Here is an 18,711-nt window from a genome sequence, read left to right on the forward strand (position 1 = left end):
CTATTAGAGTCTTTAGAAATTTCATTTTAAAAGAGTCTATATATTTTATTTAACAAACTCTCATTTAGTACCAAGGGATGAACTAACGTTTAACTGATTAATCCTCACAACAACTCTAAGAAGTATTATTATTATTATTATTATATATTTTAAGTAAAAAAGAAAAAAAAGAATAATTCTGTCTCTGTCTCTCTTTAACTTCCTCTCTCTCTCTCTCACACACACACAAAACTACCTCTGGAGAAGAAAACGGGTTCAAGATGAGTTAAATACTCTTTTGTACTATGTAATTTTAAAAAAAGATTTGCAGGTATTATTTATAAATACTATTAAAATAAACTACTCTATACTATGTAAAAATAAGAAAATAAACAATCTTTGGTTCTGAAGTTGAAGTCCAGAAAAGAGCTGCAGTGGCATGACCATAAGTCTGCGCTTGAGGTGGGTTAAACATCATCCTTGAGTAACACCGAAGAGTTCAGATAAGGGTTGAAGGTCCAGACTAGAATGAAACCGGCACCCAGATAATGAAACAGAGATTAGGACAAAATCAGAAGTTTAGCTTAAAGAAGTCATAAGTCAGGAACAAGAACAATTTCTAAGCAACTGCTATACCAGAGGGTTATAGCCACCAGGTGGTTGGACCTGAAACTAACCATGGAAAGATCAGAGTGTCAAAAGTCCTGGAGGTGGATATTGGCGGAGCAGTTCATTTACCAGCAGCAAACCTTCAGTCCTAAGACTGCTTCCTGAAAGTGACCCAGGCAACCTTTTTACTTTTCTTGTTGAGGTAAGTGGCCTTCCTCACGTGGCAAACACAGATCTTTCAGAGGAGAGCAAGTCCCAAAGCATGTTCACAGGGGAACATTTCTCCCTTGCTCCCTCACCTTTCATCATCCATTCACTCCCCAGGTGGATACTGAGCACCTACTGTGCACCAATAACCTTTAACAGGCATAAACTAACGTATTTCAGAATTTGAGGAGAAGATCGCTATTCTCTCTAAACCTTGGTTTCTAGGTAGGTATTGTAACTTAGCACCATCTGCCTTACTCTGTCATGTGTGACCTAGCAAACATCAGACTAATGTATTAGTTTCCCATTGCCACTGTAAGAAAGTACCACAAACTTAGTGGCTTAAGACTATACAGATTTACTCCCTTACAGTTCTGGAGGTCAGAAGTCCAAAATCAGTTTCACTGAACTAAAGTCAGGGTGTCCAGGGGGCTGCTTCCCTTTGGGAGGCTCTAGGGGGAATCCATTCCTTGCCTTTTTCTCCTTCTAGCAGCTGCCCATGTTCCTTGGCTTGCGGCTGCATCACTCTGACCTCTGCTTCTGTCCTTATGTCTCCTTCTCTGACTCTCTTGCCCTCTCCTTTCCCTTTAAGACCCTTGTGATTACATTGGGCCCACCCAGATAATCCAGGATAATTTCCCTTACTTAAAATCAAGTGATGATGGACTTGAGTCACATCTACAAAATACCATCACAGCAACACCTAGATTAGTGTCTGATGGGATAATTAGGGATGCTAGCCTAGCCATAAAGCTGAACATCACATGTACTTAATATTTTCTTAAATATGCTTACTATTTAAATATATTTACTGAAAGAGAAAAATTTGTTTTACATCATGGTGAAAGACCTGTATCACATTCCATAAATATAAAATATATGAAAACAAATACTATGAAAATCCTTGTTAAATTCCAGCTGGACACCACTGCCTGCCGAAGGCTGAGCCTGTGGCTCGGTCTCATTGTTATACAAAAGGAGACCAGCGAAGGTTAGATACTGACAGTTCAGCACCAACCTGAGCCTTTCTCTTCAATGGGAAAAGAGGGATCGAAAGACCTTCAAAAGAACATGGCTTTCTCAATATTTAATGAAGCATCTGTGCACCAAATAATCCTATCACAGATTGCTAGAGATTCTGTTTCAAACTTTTGGAAACATTAGCATAATGAGTTCAAATCCAAGCTCTTGAGTCAAACAGGCTGAATTTAAAGCCAGAGTCTCTGAAACTATTTCCTTGCCTGTAAAATAAAACTTTCACAGGCCTGTAAGTAGTGATTTAAATGAGATAATGCAGGCACAGCCCTTAGCATAATACCCAGCACACGGTATGTTCCTCGAAAATGTCAATAACTTTTAAAGAGGAAGTCACTATTGTAACTCCAACATTAGGACACTTTCTGGTACTGTCAGCTTTCTCCTCTTCCTCCCTACCCTCAGGTTGAGACACTTGGCCTTGACCTAACCTCTTCACTCTCAAGGAGCAGAAAGACATCACTGAATCTTTTATTTTGACTATGGGATCAGGACCACAATGCAGGTGTAAGTGACTTTGTGGAAGGGGCACGGAAGTTGACTCAGGTGTGGATTATGGGCAAGGTCACCTGAACAATAGATCATCAATTCAAGCTTGCCATCAACTTCGTGGCACGTTAAAGCAGATATTTAGGGTGAGCACCTACTGTGGAGAGAACTCAGGAGAGCTTTGGGGCACTATACTAGGTGGCCTCTGTGAGCTTGGGGCTGGATGTCTGCAACACACTCTGAAGGACCTTTTGAAAGCTACAGATCAGGCATAGTTGGGCCACTTGCTGGCTGAGAGGCACAAGCTTCAAGGAATAAAATTATAACTTGCTCAGAATTGTACTCTACATTTCCCTTTATCTTCCTGGCTGTTTCTCAGTATAATTTGAGTTGTTGACTATGGCCTGCAAGAATCTAGGTGGTTTGGGGTACTGAGCTGTCTTATGAATTACATTTTTTTTCTAACTTCCTTATGGCTAAGATTAACAAGCATAGTTTAGGATTATAATTGCTGAATTTAAATGACAGAAAGAGTGCTTTGTGATGAAAGATACTTATCATATGTTGTAAATGTCCTGATTTGATAAAATATTCACTTCCTTAAGAATAGGTTATAATGGACATGTAATTTTTTATGTTCAATTTTTTAAAAACTACAGTTTTTCTGGAAGAGGAAATGCTGGGGAGATGTATTATTTCAACTCTTTATGGACACAGATTTTTAAATATCTGATCATGTCTGTGAAATCTTAATTGTATATTGAATTACTACCAAGTTCTCCTAGTTTATTAGAAAGTGCGAGTTATGGCTAAATCATTAATAGATGTTAAAAACTAGTTATTCAAATTGCAGTTGAACTTACTTGAATATTAAAAGAGCATTTTTTCAAATTGTATTTACATATTACTTTAAAAATAACATAATATAAATGATCCAAATAGGCAAACATTCTTTTCCTCAGTCTTGTGCAATTAAAACAGTACTTTATGGAAGAGAGCTGGTTTGATACAGTTACAGTCTTACTTTGGAGAAAAGCAGACTGCTAGATTACTTTCCATTGAGATGAGGCTTAGATCCATCAGCTTTGCAGCCCAAAGCTTATGCAATTTTGGAGTCCCTCTTTGAGAAAAAAGAATACCAAATAATTGACTTTTGCAGACTTTACAAAAATATGTGACCCTGTGAACACATTGGTCATGTGCCCTCCCGGGGCCAAGGGAAAATCAAATGAGGAGCCCTGAGGATTCAGCATTGTTACCTTCATGGTATATTCTCCCCTGACTAAATATATATTATTGTGAAAATTTCTGAGAATGCTCCAGTTTCTCAAACTCATGAAAAAGCTCTTTGGGTTTGATCCTTGAGGATGGGTAATATTACAAATAATCAACTACCTGCACAAGATGATGAATTGTTCTATTATTGAGAGTGTTACCTTATGATGTCTATTTTTTGAAAGCTGATACAACAATTAAAAATTCTACTACTTTGCATTTTTCAGAAGAAATAGCCAGAATTACAAGTAGCCCTTTCACAAGATGTGAGGAAAATGGAAATGAGGGATTATACATATCTGAAAGCATTTTTCCCCCCTCGGTGTATTTTTCTTCTAGAGACTTCACAACAAAATTATACCTTGTTTGTATTTACAGAATTATTTTCTTAAGGGATGTTACATTAATATATTAGGTTTAAGCAGTGTTTGAAAATGAAAAACAAAACAAAAACAAAAAAAGAGAAAAGCAAAAAACCTAAACTTAACTTGTCCACAAGGGGGAAAGAACAGTTTCCCTGACCATGCCTCTTAGCTCTGCATGATCATAAAGAAATGGACAATTTAGGGATATACTGCATGTAGGAAATACAAGCAATCTCTGTAGGTAATTCTAAAAGAATTTTTTTTTTCAGAGCTTCCTGAAATAAGAATGTCCTTAATTTTCCATTTTGACTCTAAGGAATTGGTCTCTCAATTTTTTTCTTTTCTCAGGTACACAGTTTTAATAGCCTAATATTTGGTCCTGTTTTTCCCATGTCTTCTTTTTGAAGATGAAGGATGACATAATTAAATGGTCAAGTGAGGGAGCTCAATTGGAAGCTGGAGAAGGAAAATAATATGAATTTATTAAATAATAAATTCATCTGATCCAACTCATCATCTTATCCATGTTTAGAGCATGGACACTAGAAAAGAGAGCCTCTTGTGTGGATAAGATGATTTGGCACATCTAGAAAGGGCAGGAATTGCTCAGTCTGTCCAGTCTGGGCAGCAGGGTGGTCACTGTCATTACCAAGTGACCTTATTTGGTACAGGTACCTCCCTCTGATGATGCATAAACTATATTTGCAACCTTAGAACATTAAAAATAGTAAGAAGGAAGGTACTAACTTTCAGTTTTAAGATAAACAAGTACTAGGGATGTAATGTACAGCATGATAAATATAATTAACACTACTGTATGTTATAGATGAAAGTTGTTAAGAGAGTAAATTCTAAGTTTGTGTCACAAGAAAAAATTTTTTCTATGTCTTTAATATTGTATCTATATGCGATGATGGGTGTTAACCTACTGTAGTCATTTCACGGTGTATGTAAGTCAAATCATTATCCTGTCCACCTTCACCTTAAACAGTGCTATATGCAAATTGTGTTCCAATAAAACTGGAAGAACAAAATTTTTTTACAGAAAAAATAAAATAGGATCAAGTTAATTGGGAATGATGGCACTCATATGAAATACTTAATTCATAATTACTCTAAACTTAATGCATATCTCACCTTTTTCAACCAAGGATTTGAAGCAGCTCACCAGATAACACACGTAAAAAAGTAAATAAATGGGAATAGGATTTTTAAAAAGTGTGGTCATGGAAAATAGAGTAGAAAGTTAATAATTGTGGTGATGAGAGAGGGTGCAAATAGAACACATATATCCTGGCCAGGAGGGCACAGACACTACAATAAAACAATAAATTTATCTTGAAGCTTCATAGAAACCAAAAAAGACCTGGTCCGTTAGAATTTTTTTAATTAACTCTGAGAGAGAGAAAGAGAAAAGCTCATTTCTTCTGGGAAGGAATGCTTTTCCTAACATAAGTTTTAAAAGGAATTTTTCAAATGAAGCTGTAGTAAACAATATTCATAGCAAACAAAAATAATGGGCTTATAAGCTGTTTCTTGTATTGTCAGTTGATGAAGACCAGCTGAGTTTTTAAAAGCCGCTGGGTAAAAACAGCTCTGCAGGGAGGAGTAATCCATACTGTAGAAAGAACTTGATACAGTTTACTAAACAGTTAACCAAAGTATAAATATGAAAGCAACAAGCTAAAAATAATATGTAGTATAATACTGGTAACTTCCAATTTCTTTTCAGTAAGATGTGGAGAAGAAATGTGTCTACCCTGATTCTGATTCAGGTTTTCATTTACCTTGTTCTTTGTAAAATTCATGCATTATAGTTGAATAAGTGTAAAGAAGTTATTTCTGACTGCTCTGGTTGAGGTGACAAAAGGCTATTTATTGGGTGCATTTCATTTTCTATAGCTGTTTTTCTCTCTTTGAATCACAGTTCCTTCACTACTACTTGAGATTGGTTACTTGTAGAACAGAATGGCAACATGGTTTCAGTAAGGCCTTTGATCGACTCCTGTATCGATGAAGGAATATAATTTGGGTGGCAGATTTGTAGCCAGTTGAACATCTGTATCCCCAAAATGTGGACTGATAGATGGGTGTCGTTCTGGAGGGAGGACTCTCTGGTGTGCTGTAAGAAGTAGTCCGCGTAGAAGAAATGCTAAAGGAAAAGCAGGTTTGGGTGGTGGAGTAGACAAGTTCAGTTTTGGACATTTATATGAGACTCTCAGGTCAAACTGTCCTTTAGCAGCTGAGTAAATTGATTTGAGGAAGGGGAGGAGAAAGAGAGAGGGGAAGAGAGAGAAGGAGAAAAGGAAGGAAGAAGGAAGGATGGAAGAAAGAAAGAAGAGGATGGAAGAAAGAAGAGAGGAAGGAAGAAAGAGATACAAAGAGAGAAAGAAAAAGAGAAATCAAGATCTAGTTTTTTTTTTTTTTAATTGAAGCATAGTCAGTCACAAAGTGTGAATTTCTGGTGTACAGCATAATGTCCCAGTCATGCATATATATACATATATTTGTTTTCATATTGTTTTCCATTAAAAGTTATTACAAGATATTGGATATAATTCCCTGTGCTATACAGAAGGAATTTGTTTTTTTAGTCTATTTTTGTATATAGTGGTTAGAATTTGCAAATCTCAAACTCCCAAATTTATCCCTTCTCACCCCCTTTCCCTCGGTAACCATAAGATTGTTTACTATGTCTGTGAGTCTTTCTGTTTTGTAGATGAGTTCATTAGTATCCTCTTTTTCCCTTCTTTCTTTTTTAGGTTCCACATATGTGGAATGAATGATATCATATGGTATTTTTTCAAGATCTAGTTTTATAACAAACATTTATTAAGTACCAACAAACTATGTGCCAGGCACGTCTAAGCACTTTACAGGTTGTAACTCAACAGCAACCATGTAAGGATTATCCTGTTATGATCTCTGTTTTACACGTGAGGAACAGAGATATAAGAGAAGAACTGCTTTTCCTAGAGCTACACAGCTGGTAAGTGGTAAGCATGGAGACGCGAACCCTGGTTAAAGATGGAGAGTTGGGTGGTTAAGCCATAGGGAAAGTCATAGGCCTGAATGAGTTGCTCCAGGAGCCTCTGTGAACTGAGGTACATTAACTCCTCAAGGACCAATGTGTTGGCCTTTAGAGGTTTAGGGAAATAAAAGCCACATTTCCTGCATATGTGCATTTTCTAAAGAGTATGTTCATAGCTTTTAAGCTCCTAAATTAGGAAAATATGATATAGATTGAGTAAAAAAAGAGAAGCATGGCAAAATCCTGGGAACAGTTTTAAGAAAGTGGAAATGGTCAAAAAATGAGATGCAGCAAGAAAGTCAATGGCCAAAGCAAGCATGAGGTCGCGGATGACCTCAGCAGAGTCGTTTCAAAGGAGGGATGTTTGTAAAAGTAGCTTGTGGTCACTTGGTTTGTGGGCCAGGAGATCCCAAATGCAGACTATTCTAGAAGCCTGACTGTGAAGGGAAAGAGAGAGAAAGGAAGAAAAACAGGATGAAAGGGAGAGTTTTTATCTTTTAATGAGAGAGATCTGAGTGTGTTTTAAATGCTCAAGCAGCAAATGGGGAGAAAGAGAGATCAAAGATTCAAAAAAGGGATAACTGTAGGAGCAAGATGTTGGACATGCAGGAACAGATGGAGTCCTTCCCAGCCCAGTCAGGTAGAATGTCCATCTGGAAATGGAGGTAGTGATGTGTACGTATACAGGTAGGTCTGTAGGTAGAGGAGAAGCCTCTGTTCTGTCCAACATGAGCAATCAGTGACCCAGATAAGCGAAGAGATTGGTGTTGGGTCTCACAGCCAGTTTGTAGCATTTCTGGAACTAGTAGAATCCACTGTGTTTTCCATGATGCTGTATCCTCTCCCAGTGAAAATGTCTCCCCTTCCTTGACTTCCAAGATCCAAGGTAATTTTTGGACCTTCTCAGTCTTATTTGAGGAACTTTTTTCTATTTTTCTGGATCTTGTTTCTGAGTGTCTTCTCAATGAGAGTCTTTTCTTGTAACTGAAAGTCACTAGTTAAATGTATTCTGGGCCCCACTTAGGTGTGACACAGTTGAACAATTAGGGATCTTGGTGCCTAACCTGGGTTCAAACTCTGGTTGTGTTGCTTCCTAGCTTTGTGATCTTGGGCAAGGTACTTAATTTCACTGAGCTTCTCAACTACCTCACCTCTAAAGTGGATACAATGAAATTTGACTTCAGGTTGCGTGAGGATTAGTTGAGATCATCTGCCCACAATGCCTGGCGCAATCCCTGCGACATAGAGGTGCTCAGAAGCACAACGCCCTGTCCCTTTCTCTCTCCCTTGGTGAGATCCCCAGAGACCCAGGCTCCTTGCCTCCGTGCGGTTTTGAGAAGGTCACTTAATCTTTCTGAATCTGGTTGTTCATGTCAAAAAAAAAAATGGGAGACAACCTTACTTTCTACACACCAGTGTTGTGAGGATGAAGATGGCTCTAAGGAGGTCTCCGGGAGGCTGCTCTATCAGTCTTTGTTGGCTCTAAACCTCATCTACTTCAGACTTCACTTACCACCCCTGTGAGCACCTCCTCCAAGCATATTTTCCAGCCTCCTCTTCTCCTCACTTGAGCATTAAGCTCTGTCTACTTGCTGAATGTTTCCTGGATCATCTGCCAATGGGTATGAGTATTTGTATTTTTAACTTGTTATATTCACAACTCACCTATGATCGTTTTCATATCTTTGATGGCAAACCCCTCCACCTGGCCCCTGCTTTCCCTGGTGGCTGCCACTTCTTCCATTCCTTTTCATTGTGCTGGTTATTTTTTATCTGCTGTCTATCCTCTCTTCCATCCTTCACGCTCGGGAAGGCTGATTCCTCTCTCTCAGCATCTCTCAGTCTCCCTTGCTAGCTGGCCTCTCATTGGAAGTCCTTGTTCACAAGTGGGAAAAGTAGCCTATGTTCTGCTAGAGAAGGTACCCATGGTTCCATTAAATTGGAAACTAAGACCACCCTCTTGGTTAATTGGGGCTCCTCTTGCCACTGGAGGTATTGGCTGCTTACTAAGGAGAAATTTGGCTGTTATTATACAAAATAGTCAATGGAAATTTGTTGTTCTTATGAATCAGATCCCGTAGGAATTAAGTTTTGGTTTACTCCAACAGGTGCTGACCCAGAGTAAAGAGAACATGAAATGGGTGGTAGAAGAAGGGGGTTATGATTATCAGCTTAGACCCCAAGACTAGTTATAGAGGTGGGTGCATAACTTATGCCAACTGATTATTCTCTCTATCCTCTCCCTTTCCTGCTACCTGGTATGAGGTTCTGGAGTTAGTTAACATTACAGTTTAGGTTCTGCTCAGAATATGTATCACCTTGTGACTGACAGTAGCCAGGGGTGTTTCCCACACATTAGGGGTCAGAGTTTCTCCATTTGAAGGAAGAGCAAAAATGGATGCTGAGGGGCAAAACATGCGGGCTGTTCTGATTAACCTCCATTTGCACCCGCCCCTGCCCCCGGCATCTATCATCTGATCTGTTCTAGCCAGGATGTTGATCCCTTTGGATGACGAAACGTAGTGGCTTCCACCAGTGTTAAGTACAGGCAAGAGATTGAAAGAGGAGAGAGACGAGGTGGGCCTGTTTCTTCCTTACTCCCTCCCTGCTCAGGGGCTGCATTTTTGGCAGTGAATGCACTTCTTCAGGTTTACTGGTGCCCTCCTTTTTCACAGCACTAGCTCTGTGGTGCTTGGATAACACTTCCGTCCCCTGGACTTTTTTTCCAGATCCGGTTCTGTGGGAAACAGACTCTGATACCCTGCCTGTAGGAGGTTTGCTGAGGAGTGTGCTTGGGGTCGCAACTTGGGGTGGGGAAAGTGAGGGAAGCAGGACTGGGCAGAAGGAGCTGGGATGGCCCTGCAATTATTGTCACTGCAGCAAGTGGGCCAGACCTGCGTAGACCAGTCATTGGTGTGGTTGCCCCTGGAGAAGGGCATGTCTTCAGTGAGGAAGTTCATTTTTGTGGAGGACAAGATCCAGAGAGGGATTTGGCTAATACCTGTTGGCTGCCAGTACTGCTGGTGGGTGAGGTCAGTCCTGGGGGGAACCAAGGTGGTGCTCCCCTTACACCCTTCGAATCGAGAGGGCCTAAAGCCTTCCCACTACTCCTAGTCCTGGGGGTGGGGGCCTCAGCATCCATTGTTGACTCTCTTAACCTGCTCACATCTCTGCAGCAGTTTGTCTTTGCTAAATTCTCTTAATTGAACCATCTGAGTTGATTTGTTTCCTTTCAGAGCCCTAATATAGATATTAATTTTAAAATGGTATGAATATATAAATACAAAACTCTCATATGTTTGAGGAGAAGTACTTGACCTGATAATGGGGGGACTTGACCTGGCTGGGGAGGTGAGGATAAGTTTAGTCAAGGAAGTGACATGTGAATGAACATATGGAGGAGGGGCCAAGGTAACTATGAAGAAGAGAATAAGAGAGAGAGGAAGAGGAAGGAGAGATTGTTTTAACTGAAGAAAACACTGAGTCTGTGTGGCCAGAGTCTCAGGTGATGGGGAGGGTGGAGGCGGGAAATAGAGGCTGGAGAGAAAGGCATGATTGCACCCTCAGGCTTTAAGCCCCTTATTAGGGATAATCCTCAAGGTATTGGAGAAGCTTTGAAGGTTCTTGAGCTGAGGGCCATAATCAGATTTGCATTTGAAGATCTCTCTGGCTAATCAAAGACCAGTGTTATTTTTAATTTGGGGGAAAGTACCACGGTGTCTGTTAAAAGCAGAAAAGACTCTGGAGTTTATAGAAGTCTCCAGACTGACTAGACAAATTTCTATCGCTTGACAAATACAGCATATGAACTACAGTATTTCATGGACAGAATATTACATGCTATACCCAACAGTGTCTATTTTTTTTCACATTATAATAATTTGTTGCTTTTTCCCCCCTTCTGAGTAAGATGATACTAACAATGTATCAACCATTAGACTTTTAATATAATAACAATTTGTACTATATATCAAAAAGTTGGACAAATACTATACACTCTATCAGGATTTCTGATTTTACCTGCCATTCGTTTTAGGAGTCTTTACAAAGTATACAAACTTCTACCACTTTGGTCCTGGAATTGATTTAACAGGACTTCTCCTTATTCTCTCTTCAGGTAAGTTAATGGAAAAAGTGCGAATACAGAGGGCTAGTCATGGTTTCACATATGTGTGTAGGCTCGGACCTCAGGGCTCTCTTTTGCTTTTTCAATTCTTGATGACTGCTGATCCAGGAGAGTCAAGGGCAGAGCCCAGTCCCTTGCTGACTTTATGAATGGAGGAAGAGGGGTGATGGCTGCTCTGGAACAAATGACAGGAATGCTGGGACTGAGCCCATAATACAAGCATGACCCCATGTTTCTACCCCCTCTCCCTTCTCCAGAGCCCCCTGCCTCACCCAGTAAGGTCCCGAACCATGACCTGGGAGTTTAATGTGCCATTGCTTTTTGCCTGTAGTAATTCAGGCATGAAGAGTCTCTTGGTCTAAATAATTAACCTAAAAACAGTTTGATTATGTCATCTCATTTTGTTGGCATTATTGGTTGAATTGTGTCCCTTAAAAATGTATGTTGAAGTCCTATTCCCCAAGTGCCTTAGAATGTGACCTGACTTGGAATTAGGATCTTGGCAGACATAATAAACTAAGACCAAGTCTTACTGGAGTAGCATGGGCCCACCAATATGACTGGTGTCCTTATAAGAAGAGGAGAGACACAGAAACAGACATACGGGGAGAATGAGGCCATGTGACAATGGAGGCAGAGACTGGAATGATGCTTCAGCCTATAAGCCAAGGGACACCAAAGATTGTCAGCAAATACCAGAAACCAGAAAAGGCAAGAAAGGATTCTCCTTGACAGGTGCCAGAGAGAGCAGGGCCCTGCTGACACCTTGATTTCGGGTTTCTAGCTTCAAGAACAGTGAGATAGTAAATTTCTGTTGTTTTGAGCCATCCAGTTTGTAATTTGTTATGGCAGCCTCAGGAAACTGATACAGTTGACATCAATTTTTATCATCAGCCCTGAGGTGAAGGCCCATACCTATTATCATTTACAGTTTGAGTCATTCAGGTTTACTGAATAATATAGGAAGAAGAAAAGATTTATTGAGCACCATAGAAAATATTTTGTTTCAAATGGGATGAATATTTTACTTCCATTAAATGGAGATATAAATTTTTACCTTTTGGGTAATTATTAAGAATACACATCCCCTGGTTGCTTGATGCAGCCTGCTTTCCTTTCTCATTGAAAACAGTTCTTTTTTTAATTCACATAATCATTAAGTCATCATTCTAGCTCCGGGATTTCAGATTTGGTGGCCCGTTCTCTAACCACCACGTTCTTGATTATTTTTAATTCTGCTCCTCAGCAGCCACTGAACAGTCTCTTGGACCTTCCCAGGACTGCATGCTTGAAACTCTCCCATTGAACTCAGGCCATGTTCTTAATGTTTGTCCACCACATTCTTTTTTTTTTTTTTTTTAATTGAAGTATAGTCAGTTTTAATTTCTCAGTCTCTGGTGTACTGCATAATGTCCCAGTCATACATATACAGACATATATTCATTTTCTTATTCTTTTTCATTAAAGGTTATTATAAGATATTGAATATAGTTCCCTATGCTATAGAGAAGAAATTTTTAATTTATTTTTATATATAGTAGTTAATATTTGCAAATCTCCAACTCCCAAATTTATCCCTTCCCAACCCCTTCCCCCCAGTAACCATAAGATTGTTTTATCTATCTATCTATTTATTGAAGTATAGTCAGTTTGCAATATTGTGTCAATTTCTGGTGTACAGCACATTGCTTCAGTCATACATGAATATACACATATTCATTTTCATATTCTTTTTCACTGTAAGCTACTACAAGATATCAAATATAGTTCTCTGTGCTATATAGTATAAACTTGTTTATCTATGTTATATATACCAGTCAGTATATACAAATCTCGAACTCCCAATTTATCCCTTCCTACCCTCTTCCCCCCTGGTAACCATAAGTTTGTTTTCTATGTCTGTGAGTGTTTCTGTTTTATATAAAAGTTCATTTGGTTGTGGGTTTTTTTTTTTTTTTTAGATTCTACATATGAGTGGTATCATATGGTATTTTTCTTTCTCTTTCTGGCTTACTTCACTTAGAACAATGATCTCCAATTTCATCCATGTTACTGCAAATGGCATTATTTTATTTTTATGGCTGAGTAGTATTCCATTGTATAAATATACCATGGCTTCTTTATCCAGTCATCTGTTGATGGACATTTAGGCTGTTTCCATGTCTTGGCTATTGTAAATAGTGCTGCTATGAACATTAGGGTGCATGTATCTTTTCAAATTAGAGTTCCCTCTGGATATATGCCCAGGAGTGGGATTGCTGGATCATATGGTAAGTCTATTTTTAGTTTTTTGAGGAATCTCCACATTATTTTCCATAATGGTTGCACCAAACTACATTCCTACCAACAGTGTAGGAGGGTTCCCTTTTCTCCACTCTCCAGCATTCGTTCTTTAATCCACCTCATACTCCATAGTCAGCCTTTTAATGATGATTTTTTAAAAATTGAACTATAGTTGATTTACAATATTGTGTTGATTTCTGGTATACAACAAAGTGACTCAGTTATACATATATATGTATTAATATATACATACACATACATATTCTTTTCTATTATAGTTTGTTGTAGGATATTAAGTATAGTTCCCTGTGCTATTCAGTAGGACCTTGTTGTTTATCTATTTTATGTATAATAGTTTGTATCTGCTAATCCCATACTCCTAATTTATCCCTTTCCCATCCCCTCCCCATTTGGTAACCATAAGTTTGTTTTCTATGTCAAGCAGTGAGTCTGTTTCTGTATTATAAATAAGTTCATTTGTGTCATATTTTAGATTTCACATATAAGCAATATCATGTAGTATTTGTCCTTCTCTGTGTTGACTTACTTCACTTAGTATGATAATCTCTAGGTCCACCCATGTTTCCGCAAATGGCATTATTTCATTCTTTTTTATGGCTGAGTAGTATTCCATTGTGTACGTATACCACAACTTCTTTATCCAGTCATCTGTCAGTGGACATTTAGGTTGTTTCCATGTCTTGGCTATTGTAAATAGTGCTGCTGTGAACATTGGGGTCCATGTATCTTTTGGAATTAGAGTTTTCTTTAATGATGATCTTAATCATGACCTTGATCCCCCTGAAGTTCCCACTCTGGTAATCTGCAACCAACTGCTATCTCTATTCTGGGGCTTTTAGAGTGCAGGAAAAATTAGATCTGTGTGCCTCTTACTCAAGCTGTCCAACTCACCTGGGCTGTCATCCAGTAATTCTGTTATTCACCACTTGCTGAGTTGCTAAGGAACTCTCCACCATTTCCCCTTTCTTATATCCACTCCAAACAGATGATTTTTGCTCTCTCCTTACTGAGACCTAGGCCATCTGGCAACTTCATTTGTATTCTTGGTCTCATCCTTCCAGATTCATTTAATTCTCTCAATCCCTTGATCACCCACTACTTCTTCCCCTCATAAATTCCTATGTATTTGACTGAAGTAACGGAAAAATGCAACCAACAGGAGTTTGAGTTAGTGCTGCTCAAACTAAAATATATCTGAATCACCTGGGGAGCTTGTTAAGCTACATTCTCATTCAATCAGTCTGAGGTGGAGCCTGAGAGTCTGTATTCTAACAAGATGCCAAGTGATGCTAATTTTCCTACTCCCCAGACCACAAGGATTTACCTGTTAAGTGCACATGGGGTCATCCTTATGGGGTGAGTTCAGTCTTAGTGTGATGGTGTTCATTCTCCTGGTCCACTTCTCATAGTCTCAAGATCCTGCCGCAGTTCCAGACACCCCATCAGGACCTACATTCAAAGGCAGGAGGTAGGGATCTGATCTGAGTGATGACAGTGAGACATGAGTGAGTACTGAAGAGAACTGTTTTTTTGGGGGGGGATGGGATAGAGGAGGAGGTGATTAAAATGTTCTAAAGTTGTGATGTTTGCCTAATAACACTGTGAATATACTAAAAAAAAAAACTGAATGGTACACTTTAACTAGGTGCATCTTATGGTTTCTGAATTCAAAAATGTTATTTGTGGTCCATTGGACTGGGAGCCCTGTGATGGCCAGGGTGGAGCCAGCTTCACCCATTACCTTATTTCTAGCCAGTGCCTCATACACAGGTGCTCAACAAATACTTCTTGAAGGAATGGGCACACTTTTATACCATAGTTGATGTTTTTATGGCACTTCATAAATTTCAGAGTATTTTTATTTCACGGACAGCAGCAGTTCCTTTGTGTCTCCTAACGACCTGAAGGTGGTCAGTGGGTGATCAGGAGACGGTTATTTGCCCATATCGTGAAAAATGATCAGCTGTACAACCGGGGAAAGACCAAAACCCATTTCTGTCTCCTGACTTTCATTTGAGGGTGCTCTCGCAGGCCTGTGTGTTTTGCATCTTTCGAGTCTCCAGAGAGAGGGAATCTACTTTGTAGTACAATCGGCACAGCTCTGGGAGACTGACTCCCAAACCAAGCAGCATAGCAATTCGGGTCACTTGGGGGACAGAAACCAAAGAACCAAGATTCCTTTGCTGAGCAAACATAGCGATGAGGCCAGTGGGATTTTAGCTTCAGGATATTGGACTCAGTCTCCTCAAATACTTTTGATCAAGAAAGTTTGAGTTAGTGGGGTGTCCCATGACCATGATCTCAATAGTATTTAGATTAAACGTCTTCCACGCACCGAATTCGGGGTTCTAGGGTCTGGTCCACCTCATCCTCCACCTTCCCAACACCCCCCCCCCCCCCCAGATTCGGCACCTTTCAGCCAGGATCTTTCCAGCTGGAGGGGAGGGAGCCACAGGAGGAGCCATCTAGCTAAGAGAAACTCATTTGAAACCCCTTCAGAAAGAAATCCTTAGAGTCCCCTTCTCCTCGTCCCCCAAATTGGGACGCGCGGACTCCTAGGCGACTACAGAACCCCTAGCCACTGGTAGAATTTAACGATGTCCGCTTTTAGATACACCGAAGCAGCCCGGAAGCCTTGGCTAGAAGGGGACTGGGATAGCCCAGCGGGAACCGCAGAGGCCCCCCCTCGAGGCGTCCCCAGGGGGCGGGGTGCGCTGACCCCCGCCCCGCGGGCAGAAGCTCAGGTGAGCAGCCAGAACGATGCTCGCCGCCAGAACGATGCTCGCCGCACCCCCTCGGCGCCCCACCCCTCTCTGCGCCCGGCCCAGGGGCGGGCGAGGCCTCTGCTCAACCGCCCGGGGGCTTTGGCGGGAAGTGGGGCGGCGACGTGGGAGCCCCAAGACTGGGCAGCCGTGCCCGGCCCGTCAGGGTTCGCGGAGGCGCGGGGCCACCTCCCCACGGGCGCTAGGCGCGGCGGCCGCGGGAGCCGCAGGTGGTTCCCCGGGCCAGCCCTTTTCTCCTCCCCCTTTCCTTTCTTTCGCCTCCCCTCCCTCTCGCCCGGTGTCGGCGGCACTTCCCCCGCTTCCTCCTCCCTCTCCAATCGGGAGGGAGGGAAGGAGCCGCCGGCTCTTTCCTGCCTCCCTGCAAACTTCAGCGGGACTCGCGTCTCCTCTCGCCGCCGCGCCCGCCGCGCCCCCCGCCCGGGAGCTGCTCCTCGAACTTCCTCTCGCCGCGCGGCCCGGGAACCCCGGCGGCTGGAAGGACGCCTCCGGGCGCCAGGCGGCCGCCGCTCGGACTCTCCGGAGCCCTTGCGGCTCCCTGGGCGGCCGCCGCTCCTCCGCCTCGCCACCCGCCCGCCCGTCTGTCAGTCCCGCCCGCCCGCCTCGCCGCTTCCCCACGGGCAGGAGCCGCCCGGCTGCCCCTCGGCGCCCCGCCGCTGCCCGGACTTTTCTTTGTGTTGGATGCGGACTCGCGCCCCGGGCCGACGGGGGCCGGACTGAGCGCTGCGCTCTCCCGCACTGCCCGGCCCCGCCATGCCCTTCCACCAGAGGACCGTGGAGCCCGCGCGGCTGCGCCCGCCCGAGGCGGCCGGGGCGGCGGGCGCGCCGCTCTTCCGCTCGCTGGAGCAGGTCAGCTCGCACGCCCTGGTCTGCCTCCTGGCGCAGCTCGCCGATCTGTCGCGCTGCGCCGGGGACATCTTCGGCGAGCTCGAGGGCCAGGCGGCTGCCCTGGGCCGCCGCACCGCCGCGCTGCACCGCCGCCTCGACGCCCTGCACGCCGCTGCCGCGCGCCTCGACCACCGCCGAGTGAAAATCCGTGAGTGGCGGGCGGCTCCGGGGAGGGGAACGAGGTGGGGAGGCGTCCGGCCGGCTGCTCCCTCCCGCCCCCTGGCGGCCCCCGGCCGGCTCTCGGGCATCCGCGCGGAGTCCCGGAGCCCGGAGCCCCGACCCCGCGCAAGGGTCCGGCTCTGGGGTGGGGACGGCCGGACCCGAGACCCGGCGGTCGTGCAGGTGGCCGGTGCGTGCGCGCGGCGCTCTTCCACTCTCGGGTTGCGAAGGTTCCTGGCCGCCTCGATGGAGTATGGGAATTGGGCTGGCCCCGTCCCTCTGTCTTGTCCTTCTCTGTCTGTGTGGGAGGCTGAGAGGAGCCCCGGGGGCGCTGTAGACAGAGGAGGAGCCAAGGTCGTGGGAAAAGGGTCAGAGGAAGGTGGCCGGTTCGAGAAGCCAGGTGCAATGTAGATGTGGATTTAGAATGATTCCAGTCCCTGAGACTTCAGGAGGATCCGTTTGTAAAAAATCCCTGAGGATCTCAGCGAGCGTTGGGGCTGCTCGTCACCCCCTCTGACTGGGGCTCTTACCTTCAAACAAAAGTATGCTTTTAGTTCAGGGTTTTCTTTTTTGGTGTTAATTTTTGCCGCTTTCCGACCCCCAGCCCCCTCACTGACCCACCAGCTCTTTAATTCAAGGGGCCTTGACCTTGTCCTGAGACTCAGAATCCTATTCGTCTTTGTTTGACCTCCTCCAACCCTGAAAACCAAGTCTCTGTCCTGACGGAGTGATCTTTCTAAGCACCCATTTCGTTTTAGCAGCTTACCCAGCCCCAGTGAATGAAGTAACTGGAATTTCCTGCTGGCCCAAAGTAGAGAAACTTTCAGTGTGATGTTTGCGTGGTTTCTCCCGTTTTAGTACATGGACTTGATCATAATCCTAAGTGTAAAGTGGAGATGGTTGATGGATTGCAGAGTGGGAGGGGAGGTGCTGGTGTAACACACGCCTAGATTTCAGCAGCTCTGGATGAAATACTGCCTCTCTTAGAATCACTTCATATGCAGTCTTGAATAGCTGGTTTTCAATTTTTTTTCCTCCTTGCTAGAAAAGTTTAGCTATATTTTACTACCTTACAACTGGAAGAGTTCAAGTTTTTAGTGCTTTAATACCACTGAGATTGTTTGCTATAATACATCTTTCTCCAAGTTGTGAAGTTATCATGTGATGGTTTTGCATTTTACAGTTCATCTCTTTGATATTGCTGTCAACACATCCTTACAAGTTGTGGGCAGTTCCCTACCCAGGAGTTCCCAGCTTCTCCTCCCCTCCACCCCCCAAAAAAGGTCAGAGAGGGGAAAGAAATCGAAGTGGCCTAATAAAGTTGTTGGACCTAAACAATATATCTACGTAATGTGAATAATGACCTTATGCATCAGGATATACTGTCTTAGTGGAATGTCATGATCATCTCAGCAGTCACTGGTTGCTTCCATGCCCTTTCTGTGCAGAGTGTCTGTGTGTGGA

The 18,711-nt window shown here is 42.9% G+C and overlaps 1 protein-coding gene across 2 annotated transcripts in view; it reads left to right on the forward strand.

Annotated features, from left to right (window-relative positions):
- Positions 1-16,548: 16,548 nt before the first annotated feature.
- Positions 16,549-18,711, forward strand: part of NHSL1 (NHS like 1) — a 214,859-nt gene continuing 212,696 nt past the window's right edge. For both annotated transcript variants that reach the window (XM_074368275.1, XM_074368277.1), the window contains exon 1: positions 16,549-17,236. In XM_074368275.1, the coding sequence (XP_074224376.1) occupies positions 16,954-17,236 (283 nt within the window). In that variant the 5' untranslated portion in view covers positions 16,549-16,953. The remainder of the gene's footprint in view (positions 17,237-18,711) is intronic.

Source organism: Camelus bactrianus, chromosome 8, assembly GCF_048773025.1.
Source record: "Camelus bactrianus isolate YW-2024 breed Bactrian camel chromosome 8, ASM4877302v1, whole genome shotgun sequence".
Taxonomy (NCBI): domain Eukaryota; kingdom Metazoa; phylum Chordata; class Mammalia; order Artiodactyla; family Camelidae; genus Camelus; species Camelus bactrianus.